The sequence below is a fragment of the Chrysemys picta genome, chromosome 24 (assembly GCF_011386835.1).
Source record: "Chrysemys picta bellii isolate R12L10 chromosome 24, ASM1138683v2, whole genome shotgun sequence".
Lineage (NCBI taxonomy): Eukaryota > Metazoa > Chordata > Testudines > Emydidae > Chrysemys > Chrysemys picta.
Genome location: NC_088814.1, coordinates 13,752,690 through 13,774,924, shown reverse-complemented (window position 1 = coordinate 13,774,924; position 22,235 = coordinate 13,752,690). Strand labels below are relative to the sequence as shown.

Here is a 22,235-nt window from a genome sequence, read left to right as displayed (position 1 = left end):
GAAGGTTCTGCAGAAGAGGAAGAAGAGGAGGAGGAGGAGAACCTGTCTACAGAAGAGAAAGAAGAGGAGGAGGAGAATTTGTCAGCAGAAGAGGAGGAGGAGGAGCTCTCCATAGACAAGGAAGAGGACTTGACCGCAGAGAAGGAGGAGGAAGAAGAAGGTAAAGGAAGAGGAAGAGAAGGACGTGGCCCTGGTGGAGGAACATCTGATCATGGAGCAAAAGGAAGAAGAGAAGGATCTGGCCATGGAGCAGGAAGAGGAGCACCTGCCTATGGAGGAAGAGGAGAAGGCCCAGGCCACAGAGGAGGACAAGGAGGACCTGGACCAGAAGGAGGAGAAGGAAGAGGACCCAGTAATGGAGGACGACGAGGATGTGGCCATGCAGGAGAAGGAAGAGAAGGAAGAGGAGGTACTGGCTATGGAGGAAAAGGAAGTGGAAGAGGATTAGGACTTGGCCACGGAGAAGGAGCAGGAGGAAGAGGACTTGGCCACAGAGGAGGAGGAGGAGGATGTGGCCATACAGGGGGAAGAAGAAGAGGCGTAAGAGGAGGTAGAGGACCTGGCTATAGACTAGGAGGACCCAGGAATGGAGCAGGATGCGGATGTGCCGATGCAGGGGGAAGAAGAGAAGGAGGTGGACCTGGCCATTGAAGAGGAGGAGCAAGAGGACCTGGCCAGAGAGGACAAGGAGGAGGAAAAGGAGGAGGAGAACCTGGCCACGGAGAAGGAGAGGGAGGACCTGGCTATAGAGGAGGAAGTGGAAGAGGGGGACTACCTGGCCAGAGAGGACAAGAAGGAGGAAAAGGACGAGGAGAGGAGGGAGGACCTGGCCACGGAGAAGGAGAGGGAGGACCTGGCTATAGAGGAGGAAGTGGAAGAGGGGGACTACCTGGCCAGAGAGGACAAGAAGGAGGAAAAGGACGAGGAGAGGAGGGAGGACCTGGCCACGGAGAAGGAGCAGGAGGAAGAGGACCTGGCCACAGAGGAGGAGGAGGAGGAGGATGTGGCCATGCAGGGGGAAGAAGAAGAGGCAGAAGAGGAGGTAGAGGACCTGGCTATAGACTAGGAGGACCCAGGAATGGAGCAGGATGCGGATGTGCCGATGCAGGGGGAAGAAGAGAAGGAGGTGGACCTGGCCATTGAAGAGGAGGAGCAAGAGGACCTGGCCAGAGAGGACAAGGAGGAGGAAAAGGAGGAGGAGAACCTGGCCACGGAGAAGGAGAGGGAGGACCTGGCTATAGAGGAGGAAGTGGAAGAGGGGGACTACCTGGCCAGAGAGGACAAGAAGGAGGAAAAGGACGAGGAGAGGAGGGAGGACCTGGCCACGGAGAAGGAGCAGGAGGAAGAGGACCTGGCCACAGAGGAGGAGGAGGAGGAGGATGTGCTGATGCAGGGGGAAGAAGAAGAGGAGGGGGAGGACCTGGCCATAGGAATGGAGCACGTGGTCATGGACAAGAAAGCAGAAGAGGATGACTTGGATGAGGAGGAGGGCAAGGCCAAGTCCTCTTCCATCTCCATGGCCAGGTCCCCCTTGCCCAGATGTGTAAATAGGGCAGTAATGAGTAGGAGCAGGGGGGGAATCTTACCTCTCTCTAGAGCATTGGTGAGAGAGATAATAGAATAGTGACAGCCAGTTCTGGTGTCCGTGTTTTAAAAGGATGGTGTTAAATTGGAGAGGGTGCAGAAAAGAGTCACACAAATGATCTGAGAGCTGGAGAAAATGACCTACAGTGAGAGACTCAGATTGTAGGTGGGTGAAATTTAATGGCCTGGAACATTCAGGAGGTCAGATGAGATGATCCAATGGTGCCTTCTGGCCTTAAGCTCTATGAAGCTCTATGAAGCATCGCCTCCCTCCACCCCTCCACGCCCCGCTCCGATGTGCTTCACCGCACAGAAGGGTGGCCGGACAGCCTAGAATGACCCTGCTCCAAAGCGGCCCTGGTGGAGAAGACAGCGGTGAGTGAGAGACGGCTGTGGGGACCTGGCGGGAGGGCAGGAGACCTCGGACAAGGAGGGGGCTCCCCTGGGCAGGGCACTGGAGGGGACAGCAGAGAGCAGGGATTCCTGGGGCTGAGGTCTGGGCACCGCCAAGAGGAAATTCTGGGCGTCAGCGCTGGGGGCAGGTGGGGAATCGTGGGACTGGAGGGTAAGCTGAGGCTGGGGGTGGAAAGGTAAGGGGCAGCTGCGAGAGGCTGGGCAAGGGCCAAGTTGGAAGGGAAGGAAGGAATCGGGAGGACAGGGCCCAGCTGTGTTGCCAGAGGATCCTGCTGGCTGTGTCTGGGCAGCCTCTCTGGGAAGTGCCCAGGGGTCAGTGGGGCCTGAATCTGACCTTCTCCTTTGGGTCTTACAGGAACTAACTGAGGAGCTGCCCCAGGACTCTGGGCCCAGCTCTGTCCTCTCCAGCTCCATGGACCTCACATGAAACCTCCCGTACCAGAAGCTCCCGTCCGGCTCCCCCAGCTCCTGTGCTGCTCGCACCCAGAGACGTTGCCTCCTCCATGGCCAGGTTCTCCTCCACCTCCTGCACAGCCTGCAGTGATGGGTAAGTGAACCCGTGGCCACAGAGACCCCATGGGCACGGGTGGGGATTGAATCTGGGCCCTTCACCACGGGCACAAGATCTGTCAGGCTCCCATTCAGAAAGCCATGGAAGGCTCTGCCTGCAGACACCCCCTCTCCATTCCCACTGCCAGACTCTTGCCCGTGGTGACAATGAAGAAGCAGGAGAACTTCTGCCAGAGAACCCCCGGGCTGCACAGTCGGGTGTCACTGGGACGTCTCTGGGAGCCATTTCCAGTGTGTTCTGGTGGGGTCATTTTCCTTCTTGAATCCAGGGTGTCTCTGCTCCCAGAATCTCAGCCGGGGAGGCCACCCTGCAGAGTATGGCCCCGCAGTTTGGCGATGGGCTGCAGGAGTCACCACGTAGGTGTGCAGCAGCCGTAGCGCCTGCACTGACCATGGGCCAAAACCTGCAGCCCTGACAGCCCAGGATACCCCCACGGATGGCAATGGGAAGGTAGCCTGGGTAACTAGCTGCTGGGCCAGGGCATATAGAGAGAGGACTCAGAGATGCAGCAAACCAATGGCCAGAGAAGTGAAGGATGTAAGGAAAAGAGAAGAGCTAGGACATCTGGGGAGCTGCGGCAGTCAAGGGATCCCAGCCGGAAGAGAGAAGATGGGTGGGTTAGAGACACAAAGTCCTGCATCTTGGTAGGGGTTAGACTAGATGAACCTTGCCAAGGGCAGTGAGTTATATGGGCCCGTGGTGCCCCGGATCCAGCTAATTCAGGGCCCGGGGGGGTCTGGCTTCACCAATGTTCAGAGCAGGGTTTCTCCCGCAGTCCCACCTGCCACCCCCACGCACCTCCCCCTTGCGTCTCTTCCTGCCCCCTGCAGCTCCGCCCTGCGCTCCCTGGCTGGCTGCTGCCACTGCAGGGTACAAGGGAGTGGCGCCGGGGGCAGGCTGAGGCGGCTGACGCGCCTGCGGAGGGAGGAGGCACATAGAATCATAGAATATCAGGGTTGGAAGGGACCTCAAGAGGTCATCTAGTCCAACCCCCTGCTCAAAGCAGGACCGATTCCCAACTAAATCATCCCAGCCGGGGCTCTGTCAAACCAGGCCTTAAAAACCTCCAAGGAAGGAGACTCCACCACCTCCCTAGGTAACGCATTCCAGTGCTTCACCACCCTCCTAGTGAAATAGTGTTTCCTAATATCCAACCTGGACCTCCCCCACTGCAACTTGAGACCATTGCTCCTTGTTCTGTCATCTGCCACCACTGAGAAAAGCCGAGCTCCATCCTCTTTGGAACCCCCCTTCAGGTAGTTGAAGGCTGCTATCAAATCCCGCCTCATTCTTCTCTTCTGGAGACTAAACAATCCCAGTTCCCTCAGCCTCTCCTCGTAAGTCATGTGCTCCAGACCCCTAATCATTTTTGTTGCCCTCCGCTGGACTCTTTCCAGTTTTTCCACATCCTTGTAGTGTGGGGCCCAAAACTGGACACAGTACTCCAGATGAGGCCTCACCAATGTCGAATAGAGGGGAACAATCACGTCCCTCGATCTGCTGGCAGTGCCCCTACTTATACATCCCAAAATGCCATTAGCCTTCTTGGCAACAAGAGCACACTGTTGACTCATATCCAGCTTCTCGTCCACTGTGACCCCTAGATCCTTTTCTGCAGAACTGCTACCTAGCCATTCGGTCCCTAGTCTGTAGCAGTGCATGGGATTCTTCTGTCCTAAGTGCAGGACTCTGCACTTGTCCTTGTTGAACCTCACCAGGTTTTTTTTGGCCCAATCCTCTAATTTGTCTAGGTCCCTCTGTATCCGATCCCTACCCTCTAGTGTATCTACCAGATACACATGGCAGCCTGCCCTCCCCCACCCCCCCCGGCAGGTGACTCCGAGTCGAATCCGAGGGAGCCGGGGGCTTATCCTGGCAGGACCTCCTGAGCAGCAGCGTGGCGGGGCTTGGGTGAGTGTCTTGTCCCTGGGGGGATCCTCCCCTCTGGCCCCCCACCTCAGCCCCAGGGCAGCCTGCCTGCTGCACCCCAAACTCCTCATCCCTGGCCCAGCCCCACACCCTACACCCCACTCCCAGACCCCAACGCCCTGTCCCAGCCCAGAGCCTGCACCCAGCCCCCAAACTCCATCCTAGAGCCTGCCCCTCCTTCTGCCCCCCAACCCCCTGCCCCAGCCCAGAGCCTGCACCCAGCCCCCAAACCCCCTCCTGCACCCCAACCCCCTGCCCCAGCCCAGAGCCTGCACCCAGCACCCAAATCCCCCTCTCACACCCAGCCCCCAAACCCCCTCCCATACGCCCTCCAGCACCCCAACCCCCTGCCCCAGCCCAGAGCCTGCACCCAGCACCCAAATTCCCCTCTCACACCCAGCCCCCAAACCCCTTCCCACAACCCCTCCTGCACCCCAACCCCCTGTCCGAGTCCAGAGTCTGCACCCAGAACCCAAACTCCATCCCAGAGCCTGCACCCCAACCCCAACCCCCTGCCCCAGCCCAGAGCCTTCACCCAGCCCCCAAACTCCATCCTGCACCCCAACCCCCAGTCCCAGCCCGGAGCCTGCACCCAGCACTCAACCCCTGTCACATCCAGCCCCCAAACCCCGTCCCGTACCCCCTCCTGCACCCCAACCCTCTGTCCCAGCCCAGAGCCTGCACCCAGCCCCCAAACCCCCTCTCACACCCAGCCCCCAAACCCGCTCCCGTGCCCCCAAACCCCTCCCGTACCCCCTCCTGCACCCCAACCCCCTGTCCCAGCCCAGAGCCTGCACCCAGCACCCAAACCCCCTCTCACACCCAGCCCCCAAACCCCCTCCCATATCCGCTCCTGCACCCCAACCCCATGCTCCAGCCCAGAGCCTGCACCCCCTTCTGCACCCCAACCCCCGTCCCAGTCCAGAGCCTGCACCCAAACTCCATCCCAAACCCCCTCCTGCACCCAAACGCCCTCCCTGAACCTTGCAGTCCCTTCTAACCCGATGGGTCTATAATTCTTTGATTCTAGCATCTGTCACCTAAAAAGCAGGGCTGGCGCGTATGGATTTCCTCCGCATCCTCTGCACTGAAGACAGAAGTTTCTCCGCAATGGCCTGGTCTTCCTGGAGTGCTCCTTTAGCGCCTTGATCGCCTAGTGGCTTTGCTGACTGTTTGGCAGACTTCCTGCATCCCATGTACTTAACCAGTACTTTGCTGTTAGTTGTTGTGCCTTAGCTAGTTGCTCTTCACGTTCTTTTTTGGCCATATTATACTTTTCATTTGACTTTCCAGAGTTTATGCGTCTTTGTATTTTCCTCACTAGGATTTGACTTCCAAAGTGCCTCTTTTACTCGGCTGTTTAGCCCTGGGGGCATTTTTTTTATCCTCGCACTGGTTTGTTTTTTATTTGCGGATACATGTAGTGGGAGCCTCTAGCATGGTGTTTTTAAACAGTCTCCATGCTCTTTGCTGGCATTTCACCCTGGCGTGTTGCTTTTAATTTCCATTTAACGAGCCTCCTCACATCTGTGCAGTTCCCCTTTCTGAGTTGAATGCTTCCTGAGAGTAACTACTCCAGCGTGGAGGCTGCGCGGTGAGAGCTCACACCATGCACTGTCCTAAGCAGAGAACGTCTCCAAGGGCCGGCACTGCGGTACCGCTCCTCGCCAACGCCGCCCGGCTCCGCTGCATGTGCCCTGTCTGCCAGCAGGGGTTTGTTCTCGATTGTCACAAACGGGGGATAAAAGGACTCTCCTGATCTGTGTGAGGGGGACGTTACCAGCATTCAGCCAGTATTCGCAGAGGCGCTGGGCGTCATCTGGCCCCTTGGCAGCTCGGAGCATAGGGCAGAAAGTGAAGTCACAGCCTGCGCTGATTCAATGTACTGCCCACACGTTGCTCCCCTCCCCCACATGGCCTATTCCCTTTCCCCTCCCTCACCTTCCCCCCCCAAACGGGGCCTGTTTGCAACAGCAGCAGGTGCGGGCCCAGGGGTAGGAACAACATTGACCCACGTATGTCAAGGGTTGGATAAGCTCAGATGAAATCACATGGCCCCATTACTCTCTGGGAGGGGCCGGCAGGGATAGGACAGTGGCAGCGGGGGCGGGGGGGCACAGGGTCTCCTTCGCTCAGCTCAGGGCACTGTGCGGTTAACAGGACACTTGTTTTCCTTGGCGACGACGTCATCTAGCTGTTCCTCCGTGATACTCCCAGTGCAGCAGGGCTCTACCCCTGCACCAATGAACTACGCCAGGCCGCGCTGCAGGGACGGCGCGAGGAGAGGTGGCCGGGCAGCTTCCCCTCAGCAATCAGCCCCACGGCCATCGAGATGCTCTTTTAAAGTCACTTTCCCAGTCAGGAAGCTGCAGAGGGGCCGGAGTGTGAGACAGAGCAGCCCACCTGCCCCCACAGGCCAGCCCATGCCATGCCGGCAGCTCAGTGCAGGGCACGTTCCTGGTCACCGAGCTCAACGCCCATGGGCTCACCTGGATGGCGTTTCCCTCTGCCTAGTATGGCAGATCAGCCCCTTAGCATGGGGCTCTGGAGACCCTGCCCGTGAGAGGGGTCCCGCAGGACAGAGAGCGGATCATGCTAGTGCAGGGGCATCAGCTAGCAACCAGAGGGGAGCACGGAGATGAAATGTCCAGCCGTCTCTGTGGTGGAAAGGGTCTCTGAGGCTCAGGGCAGGAGGCTACCAACCCTCAGGGACCCGCTCTGACTCCTGTGCTCACCGCCCTCCAGGGGCTAGTGCAGACGGGAGCGGGGCACAATCGGGGGGGGGAGGGCACACTAGTGACCAGGCACCTGTGAGGTCAGAGATGCAGAGCACCCCCGCCATCCGGAGACCTGAACTGCCCTCCACACCAACCACATCACTCCTCCAAAATCCCAACCCGGCCTGGCCTCTCCCCGCTCCTCTCTGGGACACTCAGTGCTGGGCTAGAGTGCTGGGAGCCACCGTGGGAGGAGATCGTCTGCACATGGGGATCTCTCTCACCGTCCTCCCTCACCCTCAGGAGGGGACACAGCACAGACCCGCCGAACCCCATCGCCCCTCGGAAGGGGGCTCAGGCCCAGCCAGATGTTCAACAAGGACAAGTGCAGAGTCCTGCACTTCGGACGGAAGAATCCCATCCACTGCTACAGGCTGGAGACCGACTGGCTAAGCGGCAGTTCTGCAGAAAAGGACCTGGGGATTACAGCGGATGAGAAGCTGGATACGCGTCAGCAGTGTGCCCTCGTTGCCAAGAAGGCTAACGGCATTTTGGGCTGTATAAGTAGGGGCATTGCCAGCAGATTGAGGGACATGATCATTCCCCTCTATTCGGCATTGGTGAGGCCTCATCTGGAGTACTGTGTCCAGTTTTGGGCCCCACACTACAAGAAGGATGTGGAAAAATTGGAAAGAGTCCAGGGGAGGGCAACAAAAATGAATAGGGGGCTGGGGCACATGACTTATGAAGAGAGGCTGAGGGAACTGGGATTGTTTAGTCTGCAGAAGAGAAGAATGAGGGGGGATTTGATAGCTGCTTTCAACTACCTGAAGGGGGGATCCAAAGAGGATGGATCTAGACTGTTCTCAGTGGTGGCAGATGACAGAACAAGGAGCAATGGTCTCAAGTTGCAGTGGGGGAGGTTTAGGTTGGATATTAGGAAAAACTTTTTCACTAGGAGGGTGGTGAAGCACTGGAATGGGTTCCCTAGGGAGGTGGTGGAATCTCCTTCCTTAGAGGTTTTTAAGGTCAGGCTTGACAAAGCCCTGGCTGGGATGATTTAGTTGGTGTTGGTCCTGCTTTGAGCAGGGGATTAGACTAGATACCTCCTGAGGTCCCTTCCAACCCTGAGATTCTATGATTGGGGGAGGTCCCGGACGATTGGAAAGAAGGCAAATATAATGCCCATCTTTCAAAAAGGGAAGAAAGAGAACCTGGGGAACTACAGACCGGTCCGCCTCACTCGGTCCCTGGCAAAATGATAGAGCAGGTCCTCAAGGAATCCATTTTGAAGCACTTGGAGGAGAGGAAAGTGATCAGGAACAGTCAACATGGATTCACCAAGAGCAAGTCATGCCTGACCAACCTGATTGCCCTGCGACAACATCCCTATCACCCTCATGTCCCATTGAACCAGCTAATGTCCCTGTTTGGGCTAAACTTTCTTTCATCTAGGCGATATTGACTGCCCAGAGGCACTAGCTCACCCCCTCTGGTGCCTGGGCCACGGGCAGGGAAACAGCTACTGCTCTCGGTTACGCTGCAGCTCAAGGGGCAGAGGTCTGCGCCTGGTGGATCAAAGGGCCTTGGTCTGAGGATGAGTCGGGTGGGGGGGGGTCGGTTTGGCTCCCCAGGATGTTGAGGTTGGGAGCTGTACAAATATAGGAAATGACACAAAAATTGCCCAGCCGCCTTGTCTGTGCGTGATCCTGGGGGCAGGAGGACAAGGCCGCTGTCTCTGAGCAAGACCCAGCAGCACCAGGGGTCGGTGCCGGATGTGCAATGGGCACAAACACGCCTGACACAGGCTCACTTGTGCAGCAATCCCTCTGCACTGCTCCTCCCTGGTCCAGCCAGCCCCAGACGAGCCTGTCCCAGAGACACGGGCTGTCCCGTCGCCCCCGTGACCCCAGCCGGATCTGGAGCGGCTCCTCTCTCAGAGGACAGCCCGGCAGAGCTGGGTCACAGCTGTGGCCTATGGAGGGTCCCTGGTTTTGAACACGTAACATCACACAAGGGGCTTCCCGAACTGTCTGGGCGATGCTGCTCCACACGCTCCCCAGGACATTAGGAACCAGGCGGTTGTTAGGGTTCAAACGCCCCTCACCAGGCGTCTTCGCAGCCAGAGGCTGGCAATAGGGGGTAGGGTGGGCTGGCAATGGGGGGCAGGGGGGGCAGGGAGCAGCTGGCAATGGGGGGCAGGGGGGTGCAGCCAGAGGGTGGCAATGGGGGGCAGGGAGAGGCTGGCAATGGGTGGCGGGGGGTGCGTCCAGAGGCTGGCAATGGAGGGGCAGGAGGGACAGGGAGAGGCTGGCAATGGGGGGCAGGGAGAGGCTGGCAATGGGCGGCGGGGGGTGAGTCCAGAGGCTGGCAATGGAGGGGCAGGGGGGACAGGGAGAGGCTGGCAATGGGGGGCAGGGGGCTGTGGGTCACGCCCCTTCCCCAGCTCCCCCCCGACCGGAGATCTGCCCGGGATGCTCCATCTCCCAGCGATCCTGGGGCAGGCGCTGGCTGCAGCCCGGCCGGACACACAGGAAGGGGCCGGGCTCGGGAGTGGTGCGGGGGAAGTCGGGCGGACAGCCCCAGAGATCAGACATGGGGTAACCCCTGGGGCCGGGAGGAGACCCCGGGGAAAGTGACTCCGCACAAGGGCTCCTGGGGGGGGGTCCCCTGTGGGGTGGTGTCGGGGAGGGGGGAGCCGGAGTTGCGGGGGAGGGGGTTGAACTGTCTGTGCAGCCGGGAGATGCAGGGGGGCTGAGAGCCACTGACCAGAACGGTGAACACGTGTCTCTGCCAGCCCCTGCTCTGCCCCTTCCCCTGGGGCTGGGGCAGGGGTGGGGGTGCAGGAGGGGGGAGGGAGTTTGGGTGCGGGATGGAGGAGGGGCGCAGGCCCCGGGAGGGAGTTTGGCTGCAGGAGCGGGGAGGGGCACAGGCCCCGGGAGGAAGTTTGGGTGAGGGGGCGGGCCTGCAGGCTCTGGGAGGAAATGAGGGTGTCGGAGGGGATGCTGGGTGCAGGCTCAGCTGGGGCAGTGGTGGGGGTGCAGGAGGGGTGAGGGGTGCAGGTTCCGGGAGGGAGTTTGGGTGAGGGGGTGGGTGTGCAGGCTCTGGGAGGAAATGAGGGTGGGAGGGGATGCTGGGTGCAGGCTCAGCTGGGGCAGTGGTGGGGGTGCAGGAGGGGTGAGGGGTGCAGGCCCCGGGAGGAAGTTTGGGTGAGGGGGCGGGCCTGCAGGCTCTGGGAGGAAATGAGGGTGTCGGAGGGGATGCTGGGTGCAGGCTCAGCTGGGGCAGTGGTGGGGGTGCAGGAGGGGTGAGGGGTGCAGGTTCTGGGAGGGAGTTTGGGTGCAGGAGGGGTGCAGGGTGCAGGCTCTGGGGGGGGAGGTTGGGTGCAGGGGGTGAGGGGGTGGGCGTGCAGGCTCTGGGAGGAAATGGGGGTGTGGGGTGCCAGCTCTGGGATAGAGTGTGGGTGCTGGATGCAGGCTCTGGGCTGGGACAGGGGTTGGGTGCAGGAGGGGTGAGAGGGTACAGGGCCTGGGAGGGAGTTTGGGTTGGCGAGGAGGGAGTTTGGGGGCAGGAAGGGATGTGGGGGTAGGCGGTGGGGTGCAGGCTCTTGGAGCGGGTGGAGGATACAGCATTTACCTGGGGCAGCAGCTCCTAGGCGGCATAGGACAGGGCGTCTCCACACGCTGCTGCCCCCCTCCCTCCCCCAGGGGCCGCAACACAGGGATGGGCCTTTTAAAATCGCCTGGGGGAGGCAGGTGGGACCGGGGGCCGCATGGCGGAGGGGGGGAGTGTGCAGGGGCGGCAGGTGGGGGGGGGAAGGAGGGTGCGGGGGTGGCAGGAGGAACTGGGGGATGCATGGGGGCGGCAGGCAGGGTCGCGGGAGAGACCCGGCCCCGAACATTTGTGGAGCTGGGCCCCAGCCCAGGAATATTCCTGGTGCCCAGGCACCACGAGCCCCTACAACTCGCCGCCTGTACCTCCTCATCCCGCCCCCCACCTGCCAGGTTCTTCCTCGCCACCCCCTCCCTGCCAGTCATCTCCCTGCCTCTCCGCTCCCCCCTTACCCCTCTGTGCTATGGGGAGGGGGTGGAGGAGAGACCCTGGGGAGCAGCAGGAGGGGGCGAGCGGGGGGCGGAGTGTGGGCAGAGTCTCGGGCTGCAGAGGCAGGGCAGAGAGCTACTACCAGGGAAGATTCATCCCCCGCCCGCGCTTTCCCTGTCTGTAGAAATTCCCTCCAGTTCATCCCCTTTTCTCTCCTTGTCACATATCGCCCAGCGTGGCAGAATCTCGGGGTCAGTCTGCAGGGAAAGAACCTGGGGAATCGTGATGGGAACGTACCTAAAGCCTGTTCTCCCACCTCCACAACTGCCCTTCTCGCCCTGCCAGGCTGCAGAACGACGTCCACGCTTCGCTCCAGCCCTTGGCACAGGGCAGAGAAATGGCTGCAGCGGAGCCAGTTCAGGTTCTTGGGGGGTGGCTGGTGGGTTGCTGCAGGAGGGAGGGGGCAGCAATACACAGGGGGTGGGAAGGTTTGGGTCTGGTTTGGAGGTGGGAGCGGGGCAGGAAATTCCCAGGGTGGAGTAAGGGAGGAGGCCAGGCAGGGCCGGCTTTAGGAAGTGCGGGGCCCGATTCCAACAGTTTCGACGGGGCCCCGACAGGGATGACTAAAAAAAAACGTGAAAAAACCACGTGGGGCTTGTACTCACCGGGCCGTGCTCCTAATCTTTGGCGGCGGGTCCTTCGCTTGCTCCAGGTCTTCGGCGGCACTGAAGGACCCGCCGTCAAAGTGCTGCTAAAGACCCAGAGCACTGCCGGGTGAGTAAAATTTAAAAAGGCGCCTCTAGCCAGGGAAGGGATTCTCTGCCACTTGTCCCCCACTCTGGGCAGCCCTGCCACTGGGCGTGGGGCCCTCTTAGGCGCGGGGCCCGATTCGGGGGAATTGGTGGAATTGGCCTAAAGCCGGCCCTGAGGCCAGGGTGTGGCAAACCTGCTGGGAGTTGTTTAATAAGTGCCCTGGATTCTAGGATCAGAGCCATGCGGTTCAGAGGGGAAATGTCCTAATTTGTGGGAGAGGAAACAACCCACCTAGGTGAGGTTAGGAAACACTGACCAGGCTCCCAGTGCTGGAGCCTGACCCGACTGACCAACGGCAGCTGCGAAATATGAAAGGGGCAGCTTAGGGGCCCTGCCCCTCCCTTCATATCCAGCTCCTCACAATGAGGAGGGTGTTGGTATCTACCAGAGAATTGTCCCTGGACCTGCCAGGGCTCCATCTCCTGTATCAGCCCCTGGCTAGTAGTTGTGTGATGGATCTGCTGGGAGAGACCAGGGGCTCTCTCTTCGTCCCCTCACCTGGGTGTTTCCTGGATGTTCTGGTACCAGATAGATTCATGGAGGGCAGGTCCATCGATGGCTATTAGCAGGGATGGGCAGGGACGGTGTCCCTGGTCTCTGTTTGCCAGAAACTGGGAATAGGCGACGGGTGAATCACTTGATGATTCCCTGTTCTGTTCATTCCCTCTGAGGCGTCTGGCACTGGCCACTGTCGGCAGACAGGATACTGGGCTAGATGGACCTTTGGTCTGATTCAGGCTGGCCGTTCTTATGAGTGGTTTGGGGGTTGGCCTCTGACTGCGAGCCCCTCAGAGCTTCCATTTGATTGGCTCCTTTCCCCCATGAATAGTGGAGTTGTGGCTGGGGCAGCAGGCACTGAGTGGGGGGCACCTGTTGTTTCAGGGGCCGGTGAGCTTCCAGGAAGTGGCTGTGTATTTCACCGCGGGGCAGGGGGCTCTGCTGGACCCCGCTCAGAGAGCCCTCTACAGAGACGTCATGCAGGAGAACTATGAGAACGTGACCTCGCTGGGTAAGGGTTCCTGTCCCCTCGGTTCTTAGGAGGGGAAATGCAGAGTTAAGGCTTATGGCATCCCCACAATGCAACCTCTACTCTGCCCTGTTTCAGCAACACCCCAACAAGCCAGTGACACACACCCTAGCGCTCTGCCCTCCCCTGCTACAGGACGCTCTGGGAACAGCGCACAGGGGCAGCACAGCACGAAGTCTGACATCTTCTCTTTGCTAGGGCAAAACTTGGATTCCAATGTGACAAACAGAAACTTCTGACCCCTGGCCGGCACTCACACACTGCTCCCACTCCACACAAACCAGCTCGGACCTGCAAAGTGAGATCACCCCTTTCCCCTCGCCCCGAGGTCACAGACTTCGCTTAGCTCTCACTGAGCCCTGAGGATCACTAGCACATGTGTCACCAGGCTGCTGACAATCTCGGTGACAAGACCTCACCCCTGTGCACCTTCATGGACCCAGCCTCCAGCCCTTAGCACGGGCATGAGGCAGACTAGGCCCCCAAGTTTTACATGCAGCTCTCTTCATATCACAGTCACATCTCTGCCAAGCTGCTCCCAGTCATCCACAGCTGACACACATGCAGGAAAATGCTGGTATTCCGATCCGTGGAACACAACACAAACGGTGGCATGTTCTTCTTAGTCGTTCTTCATAGCTGTAGCTTTCTATGGCCAGAAAGGACTATCTACAATACAGGCCAGCCTTTCCCTGCTGTAAAATGGGCTGGGGTTAAAGTAATAGAAACGTCCCATGAATTCCCTGATCTCCCTTGTTTTCTTTCCCCTGAGTAGAGTGTCCAGTTTCCACACCTGATGTGAACTCCCAGCTGGAACGAGGGGAGGAGCCGTGGGTCCCGGATCTCCAGGGCTGTGAGGAAGGAGAGATCCCCAGAGGTGCCTGCGCAGGTGAGGGATCATTAAACCAACTCAAAGCTCTCAGTGCCCGAAGGAAACAGCTGGGAGTCCCTAAAAGCCTTGTGAGCTCTCGGGGTTCAGGAGTATCCCCAGGAGGCCATGTATCCTCACGGCAGCTGTCGCTCATGGCTTCCTGCGCATCCTGACTGACACCTGGCAGAGCTCCCTCCCTCAGGGGATGTGGAGGCAGAATTGTTCCCCTCCTCTCTCCCCTATGGGGAAGAGTTGTGGAGAATCCAGCTACTAGGTTTCTTTTCTGTTTCTCCAGCTCTAATTTTGGTTGTTTTCCCCTTTCCATCCCTGTGTCTGAGGTTTCTCTCTCTGTCCCAGCAGGTGCTGGGATGGTGAGTGAGGAGAAGAAGCAGAATCCTCAGCAGGAAGATTCTGAGCAAGTGGCACCACCTGGGGGATTATCGCACGGCTCCAGAGGGAATGTGTCCCGGCATCGTGTGCAGGGCAAAGCCTGTGGGAGTCAGCACAGGCCAGAGAGGGAGCAGAGAAACCAGCCAGTGGAGAAAGTGGGTAACTCCATTAATTGTCAGGGAACTCACCAGGACCTCCTGGAAACCACAGCCCAGCCGAGAATACCCACAGGAGAGAGAAAAAACACATGCACTGAGTGTGGAAAACATTTCACTAACCACTCAGGCCTTTTAAAACATCAGAGAATCCACACAGGAGAGAGAGCCCATGAATGCAGTGAGTGCAAGAAAACCTTCACTCTGACCTCTACCCTTAGTAACCATCAGAGGATCCACACAGGGGAGAAACCCTACGAATGCTGTGAGTGCGGGAAAAGCTTCACTGTCAGCTCAGACCTTATTGGACATCAGAATATCCACAAGGGAAAGATACCTCATCAGTGCTCTGAGTGTGGAAAAATGTTCACACAGAGTTCAGCTCCTATTACACATCAGAGGATCCACACTGGAGTGAGACCCTATGAGTGCCATGAATGCGGGGAAAAATTCACTGTCAAGAAAGCCCTCAATACACATCAGAGGATCCACACGGGAGAGCGCCCCTATGAGTGCTGTGAGTGTGAGAAACTGTTCAGGCAGAAATCAACCCTAATTACACATCAGGCAAGGCATACAGGAGAGAGACCCTATCAGTGCTGTGAGTGCGGGAAAGGCTTCAGTGTGAGCTCAGACCTCATTGTACATCAGAGAATTCACATGGGAGAGAGACCTTATAGATGCTGTGAGTGCGGGAAAAGTTTCACTCAGGGCCCACACCTTACAAGACATCAGGGTGTTCACAGGACAGCGACGCAGTGTAGAAATGTTGTGTAGGGCAGAGAAAAGACTTTTTTAAAAAACACATTTGCTAATTCCCACATAGTGACCTTGTGGTTTGTTTGCACCATTTGTGTCCCTCTGTTCTCTCAACTGCCTCGTGTGTTGCCCACTTGTGCCTTTTACAGGTCGCCCTTTTCTGGGGTGAGTCCCGTGCTCCTTTCTCCTGTGAGTCACTGGAGTGTGTGTCCTTCCAGCAAGGAGTTTCCATCAGCCCCAGTTGGGGGAAATAGGGGTGACCACAAGTCGCCTCACTGAGTGAAAATGGACATGGGGTTTGTCTTCTGCTCTAGGATTTCCCTGGGCATCGGCGTGCTGGAGGTAGCTATCCTGATGTAAACACGCCGCTCTGTTTGCAGTGCTGACATCGCCCGGGCACAGGGTTTGGGGTTAGCTGGCATCTTCCCCTTTGGCCTGTCCTAATGGACACCCATTTTCCTGGTCTGGACAATCCCTGAGCATCACATTTATACTGTCACCCCAGTAGCAGAGCGATTGTTAGTCACCAAGTTCCCCCTTTGCTGACAAAATGTCTCCTTCCCAGTTGTGCTCACGCTGGTCCAGGTGGTGCTGGGCAGCAGGTATTTAGTTTTTTACCATTTTCCTTATTTCAAATACATTTCCATGTAACAAGGAGGAGCAGGAGTGGGACAGATGGATCATTTCAGCCTCTGCGAGGCCGGAAGGCAATGGGGCGAGTCGGAGGGATTCCCTCCTTCCCCATCACCGTCACTGTATCTGCTGACTCCAGCAGCGCTGGCCTGTGTCTGAGGCACAGTGGAGTTTATCCACCTGTATTTTGTCCCCCCCCTGCAGAGAGTCTCCGCACTTAGGATCAGTTTGATCCTGTATCCAACTCATTAGAGCTGGAGATGAGTGTCCCAGGCCTGGGTGGGGAATTCCAATGGTGCAGGCGGGTGATCCAGCCGGGAGAGAGGCCTCTTCCCAGCTGTCTCTCCCTGCAGCAGCACCTAGGCTTGGGGGGGGGGGAAGGCGACCCCCTGCCCCCCGTATCAGCTGCAGGGCCGGGCCCACAGGATAGGCGCCTCTCCCTGGCAAGGCCAGGGCTGGGGTCAGGCCTGGGCAAGGGCAGCTCAGGCTCAGCTGGGTTGGTGCAGGTTGGAGGCCGGGATAGATTGGGGCTCAGGGAACGGTGCCCCTCCCCTGGCCATGGCAGCCCCCAGGGTGGGTTGTCTGAGGGCCCATGCGGCACTAAGGAGGCTGCTGGATGGCTGCGCGGCTGTGCAGCTTCCAGGGAACTCGGGCTACTTGTCCTGTACTGTAAGTGTAAGTGCTGTTATTTGGAGGAAGAAAAATCTGTTGTTGTTTTTTCACATATATTAGAAGTTGAAAACTTGGTTTACAAGCCTGGCCGTAATCACGGAGACGCTCCTGACACCCACACACTCCTCCTTGCTTCTGCTTTGTACAGTTAGACTTGAAGCTCCTTCCCCTACGAGCTGCCTCTCACAATGTGTGTGTCTAATACGACACCGAGCGCAATAGAGCCTCAGTCTTGGGTGCAGCCCCTCAGGGCCGTCCTTACCCATACGCAAAGTGTGCAGCTGTGTGGGGCACCAGCCCCTGCTCCGCCCCCACTCCCTTGAGGACTCCAGAAGAGGTTGGGCCTGCCCTCACCCATAAGTAGAGCGACCCGGCCTCCTGCCTGCTCCGCTCCCCGACTCCCAGCCGCATCTGAGCTACATCCTGTCAAACTAAGCTAATATCAAAGTATGTGACCAAACAGCCTTCACCAGGAGAGAAAACCCACAATTCAGGAGGGGCAATAAAACACTTGCACATTCAAAAATTGAAATCTCAGAAAATCTTTTAAGACTCAAAATCGGAAATAAATTTACCCATTTTCTTATGAAGTAGCTAAACCTGCTTCACTATTCATCTCATTATTTGGCTGTATTAGTTACAGAAGTTTTAGCATCACTATACTAAAAGAAAGAGGCGGGGGGGTGGGGGGAGAAATAACCCAAACGACACATCTACAAATGATCTGAACTAGCCTAGAAAAAGCCCAGAAGCAATTTTCTCAATAGCTGGAACCAGGGCTATAAGATTGGACAGGTCACTCTGTGCTTTGAGGTTCAGTGGGAATTCCCTGCCCACTCCCACGTCTGACCCTTTCTTTTCCAACCCTCAGGAGACTGACTTGGGATCATAGAAGATCAGGGTTGGAAGGGACCTCAGGAGGTGTCTAGTCCAAGCCCCTGCTCAAAGCAGGACCAACCCCAACTAAATGATCTCAGCCAGGGCTTTGTTAAGCCTGACCTTAAAATCCTCTAAGGAAGGAGATTCCACTACCTCCCTAGGGAACCCATTCCAGTGCTTCACCACCCTCCTAGTGAAATAGTGTTTCCTAATATCCAACCCAGAGCCTCCCCACTGCAACTTGAGACCATTGCTCCTTGTTCTGTCATCTGCCACCACTGAGAACAGCCGAGCTCCATCCTCTTTGGAACCCCCCTTCAGGTAGTTGAAGGCTGCTAGCCAATTCCCCCCCCCGCCCCTTCTCTTCTGCAGACTAAATAAGCCCAGTTCCCTCAGCCTCTCCTCATAGGTCATGTGCTCCAGTCCCCCCACCCCCCAAACATTTTTGTTTCCTTCCCCCGGACTCTCCAATTTGTCCATATCCATTCTGTAGTGTGGGGCCCAAAACTGGACGCAATACTCCAAGTGTGGCCTCACTAGTGCCGAATAGAGGGGAATAATCACTCCCTGAATCTGCTGGCAGTGTGCCTACTAATGGAGCCCAATATGCCATTGGCCTTCTTGGCAACAAGGGCACACTGCTGACTCATATCCAGCTTCTCGTCCACTGTAACCCCTAGGTCAGGGGTCGGCAACCTTTCAGGAGTGGTGTGCCGAGTCTTCATTTATTCACTCTAATTTCAGGTTTCGCGTGCCAGTCATACATTTTAACATTTTTAGAAGGTCTCTTTCTGTAAGTTTATAATATAGAACTAAACTATTGTTGTATGTAAAGTAAATAAGGTTTTTAAAATGTTTAAGACGCTTCATTTAAAATTAAAATAAAACGCAGCACCCCTCGGACCGGTGGCCAGGACCCGGGCAGTGGCAGTACCACTGAATATCAGCTCTTTTGGCCCAGTCCTTCTTGAGAGTGGGATGCGGCTTGGACACCAGCTTAAAGCCACATCTGCCCAGGACAGCACAGCACAGTGTGCAACGCAGGGGTCACATTTCAGTTATTTTCACTTTGTGCAACTTAACCCTGAGGTTCTCAGCCCTGGGATGAGACTGTGGAATTCCCCAGCCCATGGGAAAGATCATGAGTGTAAAATATCCCCCAGGGTCATTACATCCCTGAGGGATCATCTGTCTCTGGGTGCTGGGGATAGAATCAGGACCTTTCACTGCCAGGCCTCTGTTTACGACCAGGACCAGGTCAGCCGTGATCAAGTATAAACAGTGACTAACAATGAGCCTTAGCCCACCTACTGTTGTTAATGGGCAAGGCGGTAAAGCCTAAATGTACAACAATGGCCTCATTTTGGTTACCCGCATTTATCTCTTTGAACTGCAGGGACCTTGTTCCAACTGCATCTGAGTCCATGGGCAGTGCAGGGGTCCAGCCCCTCAGAGAACCAGCACCTACGCACTTCAAGGCAGTATCCCGGGTTCGGACCCTACATCAAGAGACATTCTTGAAGTCTGGACCCAGCCCACCACAGTGCTCTGGCTCCCATGCTGGCTAGCGCGGGCCAAAGGGGCTGTAGGGAAGGTGTAAAGCCCTCCCCCACCCTGGGAAATTCCTCCAACAGAGGTGCCACTTGTGCCTCCCCCCAGCAGCTGCAGGCCCAAGGAGTGTTCCGGGGGGTGGGGGGGGGGCATGGACAGGCTGGAGGAGGAGGGAGTGGAGCAGGGGTAGAGGGGAGTGGCCAGGATGAAGCTGCACCTCAGTCGTATAGCCTGGCAAAGCCCCTAACACCATTAAAACGGGTGCAGCACTTTACTCAGCTGAGCTGCAACCTCTGTATTAACCATGTAGTTAAAGTGCTGCGACATCGCACCCAGGGAACTAGCTGCATCTGCAGCAGCATCTCTGCTCAGCACAGCTTCCCCAGCACAGCTGAATTCCCTCCTTCTCCCCGATGGCTGCGTCCCAGACTCCTGCCCCAGGCCCCCTCGCTCTGGTCCCAGATCCCCTCCTGCCGTGGAATGGACACATGGCCGGAGAGCCCTGGACACTGGAGTTCTCTGTTTATCCCACACCATGGACCCTGCAGGAGCGCTAGTGCCAGCTCCCCTCACCCGCTGCCCTTGGCCATTGGCCTGCAGCCCCCAGCTGGGGTAGAGGAGCCCATTCTCCATGGACCAATGAGTCCCTGGTCTCTCTGCTGGGACTCACAAACAGGGAGAAAATCGGAGCAGGCCTTGCTGGGTGTGGTTGTGTGTGACAGGTCACCTACCTCACTAGGGCCCAGGCTGAGATCCCAGCCCATTCCACGCCAGCCCCTGACCTGCCATCAGATGGACTTTCAGCCTCTGTCCCTGTGGTTAGGGGGAGGCATTGGGTCATTGCCCTGGGGGCGCTGCTGGGCGAGGGAGGCGATTTACCTGCTCACACACCCAATGGACTAGCTTTACTTTAGTTATTATCTTTGAAAAGTCATGGAAGATGGGAGAGATTCCAGAAGTCTGGAAAAGGGCAAATGTAGTTCCCATCTATGAAAAGGGAAATAAGGACAAGCCAGGCAATTACAGACCAGCCAGCTTAACTTCTGTACCAGGAGAGAGAATGGAGCAAATAATTAAGGAGTCCATCTGAAAACATCTCGAAGATAATAAGGTGATAAGCAATAGCCAGCATGGATTTATCAAGGACAAATCGTGTCAAACCAACCCCTGGTAGCTTTCTTTGACTGGGTAACAAACCTTGTGGATGGGGGGAAGCGGTAGATATGCTATATCTAGACGTTAGTAAGGCTTTTGATACAGTCTCACATGACCTTCTCAAAAACAAACTAGGGAAATACAACCTAGATGGAGCTACTATAAGGTGGGTGCATAACTGATTGGAAAACTGTTCCCAGAGAGTAGTTATCAGTGGTTCACAGTCAGGCCGGAAGGGCATAACGAGTGGGGTCCTGCAGGGATCAGTTCTGGGTCCGGTTCTGTTCAATATCTTCATCAATGATTTAGATCGTGGCATAGAGAGTACCCTTACAAAGTTTGCAGATGATACCAAGCTGGAAGGGGTTGCAAGTGCTTTGGAGGATAGGATGAACATTCAAAATGATCTGGACAAACTGGAGAAATGGTCTGAGGTAAATAGGATGAAATTTAATAAGGACAAATGCAAAGTACTCCACTTAGGAAGGAACAATCAGTTGCACTCATACAGAATGGGAAATGACTGCCTAGGAAGGAGTACTGCGGAAAAGGATCCAAGGGTCATAGTGGACCACAAGCTAAATAAGAGTCAACAATGTAACCTGTTGCAAAAAAGCCAACATCAGTCTGGGATGTATTAGTAGGAGTGTTGAAATCAAGACACGAGAAGTAATTCTTCCACTCTACTCCACGCTGATTAGGCCTCAACTGGATTATCGTATACAGTTTTGGGCACCACATTTCTGGAAAGATGCGGACAAATTGGAGAAAGTCCAAAGAAGAGCAACAAAAATGATGAAAGGTCTAGAAAACATGACCTATGAGGGAAGATTGAAAGAACTGGGTTTGTTTAGTCTGGAGAAGAGCAGACTGAGAGGGGACATGAGAACAGTTTTCAAGTACCTAAAACATTGTTACAAGGAGGAGGGAGGAAAATTTTTCTCCTTAACCTCTGAGGTAGCACAAGAAGCAATGGGCTTAAATTGCAGCAAGGGAGGTTTAGGTTGGACATTAGGAAAAACTTCCTAACTGTCAGGGTGGTTAAGCACTGGAATAAATTGCCTAGGGAGGTTGTGGAATCTCCATCATTGGAGATTTGTAAGAGCACGTTAGACAAACACCTGTCAGAGATGATCTATATAGTACTTAGTCTTGCCTTGAGTGCAGGTGACTGGACTCGATGACCTCCCTTCCAGTCCTATGATTCCATGATTGGATGATCCAAAGGTCTCTTCTTGCCTTAACGTCTCCAAATCTCTGCAAAACTGAGTGTGGCATATTGAGCAGCCGCTGATGTTTCCATGTGTCGCCTGCTTGATCCCAGAACTAACATTGAATGATTGGGGGTGGGGGTGTAACACAGCGGGAGCAGCTCAAACATGCAAAGGGACTGGCCAGGGCAGTGACATCACAATAGCCTTTTGCAGGACCTCAGCTGATTGGTCACAGGAAGTTGGGAGGCGGTGACCTCACAGAGAGTCTATGACAACGGGCAGGTAAAAGAGGCTGCAGGGTGGGGGCAATGGCTTTGCTGCAGGGAGTCTCCTCCTCAAGGTCTCCCCTCGAGGACTGAGAGAGAATTCTGGGTCATGTCCGTGAGTGCGAGGGGAGCCTCGCTGGAGTTTTCCCCTTTCCCACTGCTAATTTAGCGAGAAGACAGACATCCCCGTGGAGCAGGTAAGAGCCCCAGAGAGGTTTGGTACCTAGGCAGCCTGATCCACCTGGTGCTGGCCAAATTCAAGGCATGGAAAACTCTAGGTTAAGGTGCGAGAATTTCCCCTGCACACCTTAGGCCATTGTCCCTCAGAATTACTGGGGACATTGGGGTTCGTCATTTTTGGTTTCTCTTTTCCCTGCTTCCCTCCCTCCACTGCTCTCTAGCCCTCGTTGTGTTCTGGGAAGCCCTCCCAAAGAGATGGGGCAGGAAGGCTGCTCAGAGAGTGATCCCCACAGATGACCTGAGCCATCCCTGGGCCATCTGGGGGGAAATATCAGTTTCCCACCCCTCAGAGTCTCAGTGCTGATTAGCTGAGCTTGCGGCTAAAGCTCTCCCCTTTTGACACCTTCAGCTTCC

The 22,235-nt window shown here is 56.4% G+C and overlaps 3 protein-coding genes across 7 annotated transcripts in view; 2 read left to right on the top strand and 1 right to left on the bottom strand.

The window, feature by feature from the left end:
* Positions 1 to 22,235, bottom strand: part of LOC135977338 (rho GTPase-activating protein gacV-like) — a 954,030-nt gene that overhangs the window by 65,844 nt on the left and 865,951 nt on the right. The window lies entirely within an intron of this gene.
* On the top strand, positions 585 to 5,788 carry LOC135972134 (cilia- and flagella-associated protein 251-like). Of its 3 annotated transcripts, XM_065577631.1 has the most exons (4): positions 585 to 1,959; positions 2,354 to 2,545; positions 4,321 to 4,480; positions 5,529 to 5,788. In XM_065577631.1, exon 1 carries the CDS (start codon positions 587 to 589, stop codon positions 1,064 to 1,066), a length of 480 nt encoding a protein of 159 aa, XP_065433703.1. In that variant the 5' UTR covers positions 585 to 586; the 3' UTR covers positions 1,067 to 1,959; positions 2,354 to 2,545; positions 4,321 to 4,480; positions 5,529 to 5,788. The 3 variants fall into 3 exon arrangements, with proteins under 3 accessions (XP_065433703.1, XP_065433702.1, XP_065433704.1); XM_065577630.1 differs by having other exon boundaries at positions 585 to 2,545; XM_065577632.1 differs by lacking the exon at positions 4,321 to 4,480 and having other exon boundaries at positions 585 to 2,545.
* LOC103307326 (zinc finger protein 383-like) lies at positions 12,664 to 15,896 on the top strand. Of its 2 annotated transcripts, none has more exons than XM_065577742.1 (3): positions 12,664 to 13,078; positions 13,872 to 13,985; positions 14,328 to 15,896. In XM_065577742.1, the coding sequence occupies exons 1-3, from the start codon at positions 13,045 to 13,047 to the stop codon at positions 15,287 to 15,289; spliced, it is 1,110 nt and encodes a 369-aa protein (XP_065433814.1). In that variant the 5' UTR covers positions 12,664 to 13,044; the 3' UTR covers positions 15,290 to 15,896. The 2 variants fall into 2 exon arrangements, with proteins under 2 accessions (XP_065433814.1, XP_065433813.1); XM_065577741.1 differs by having other exon boundaries at positions 14,325 to 15,896.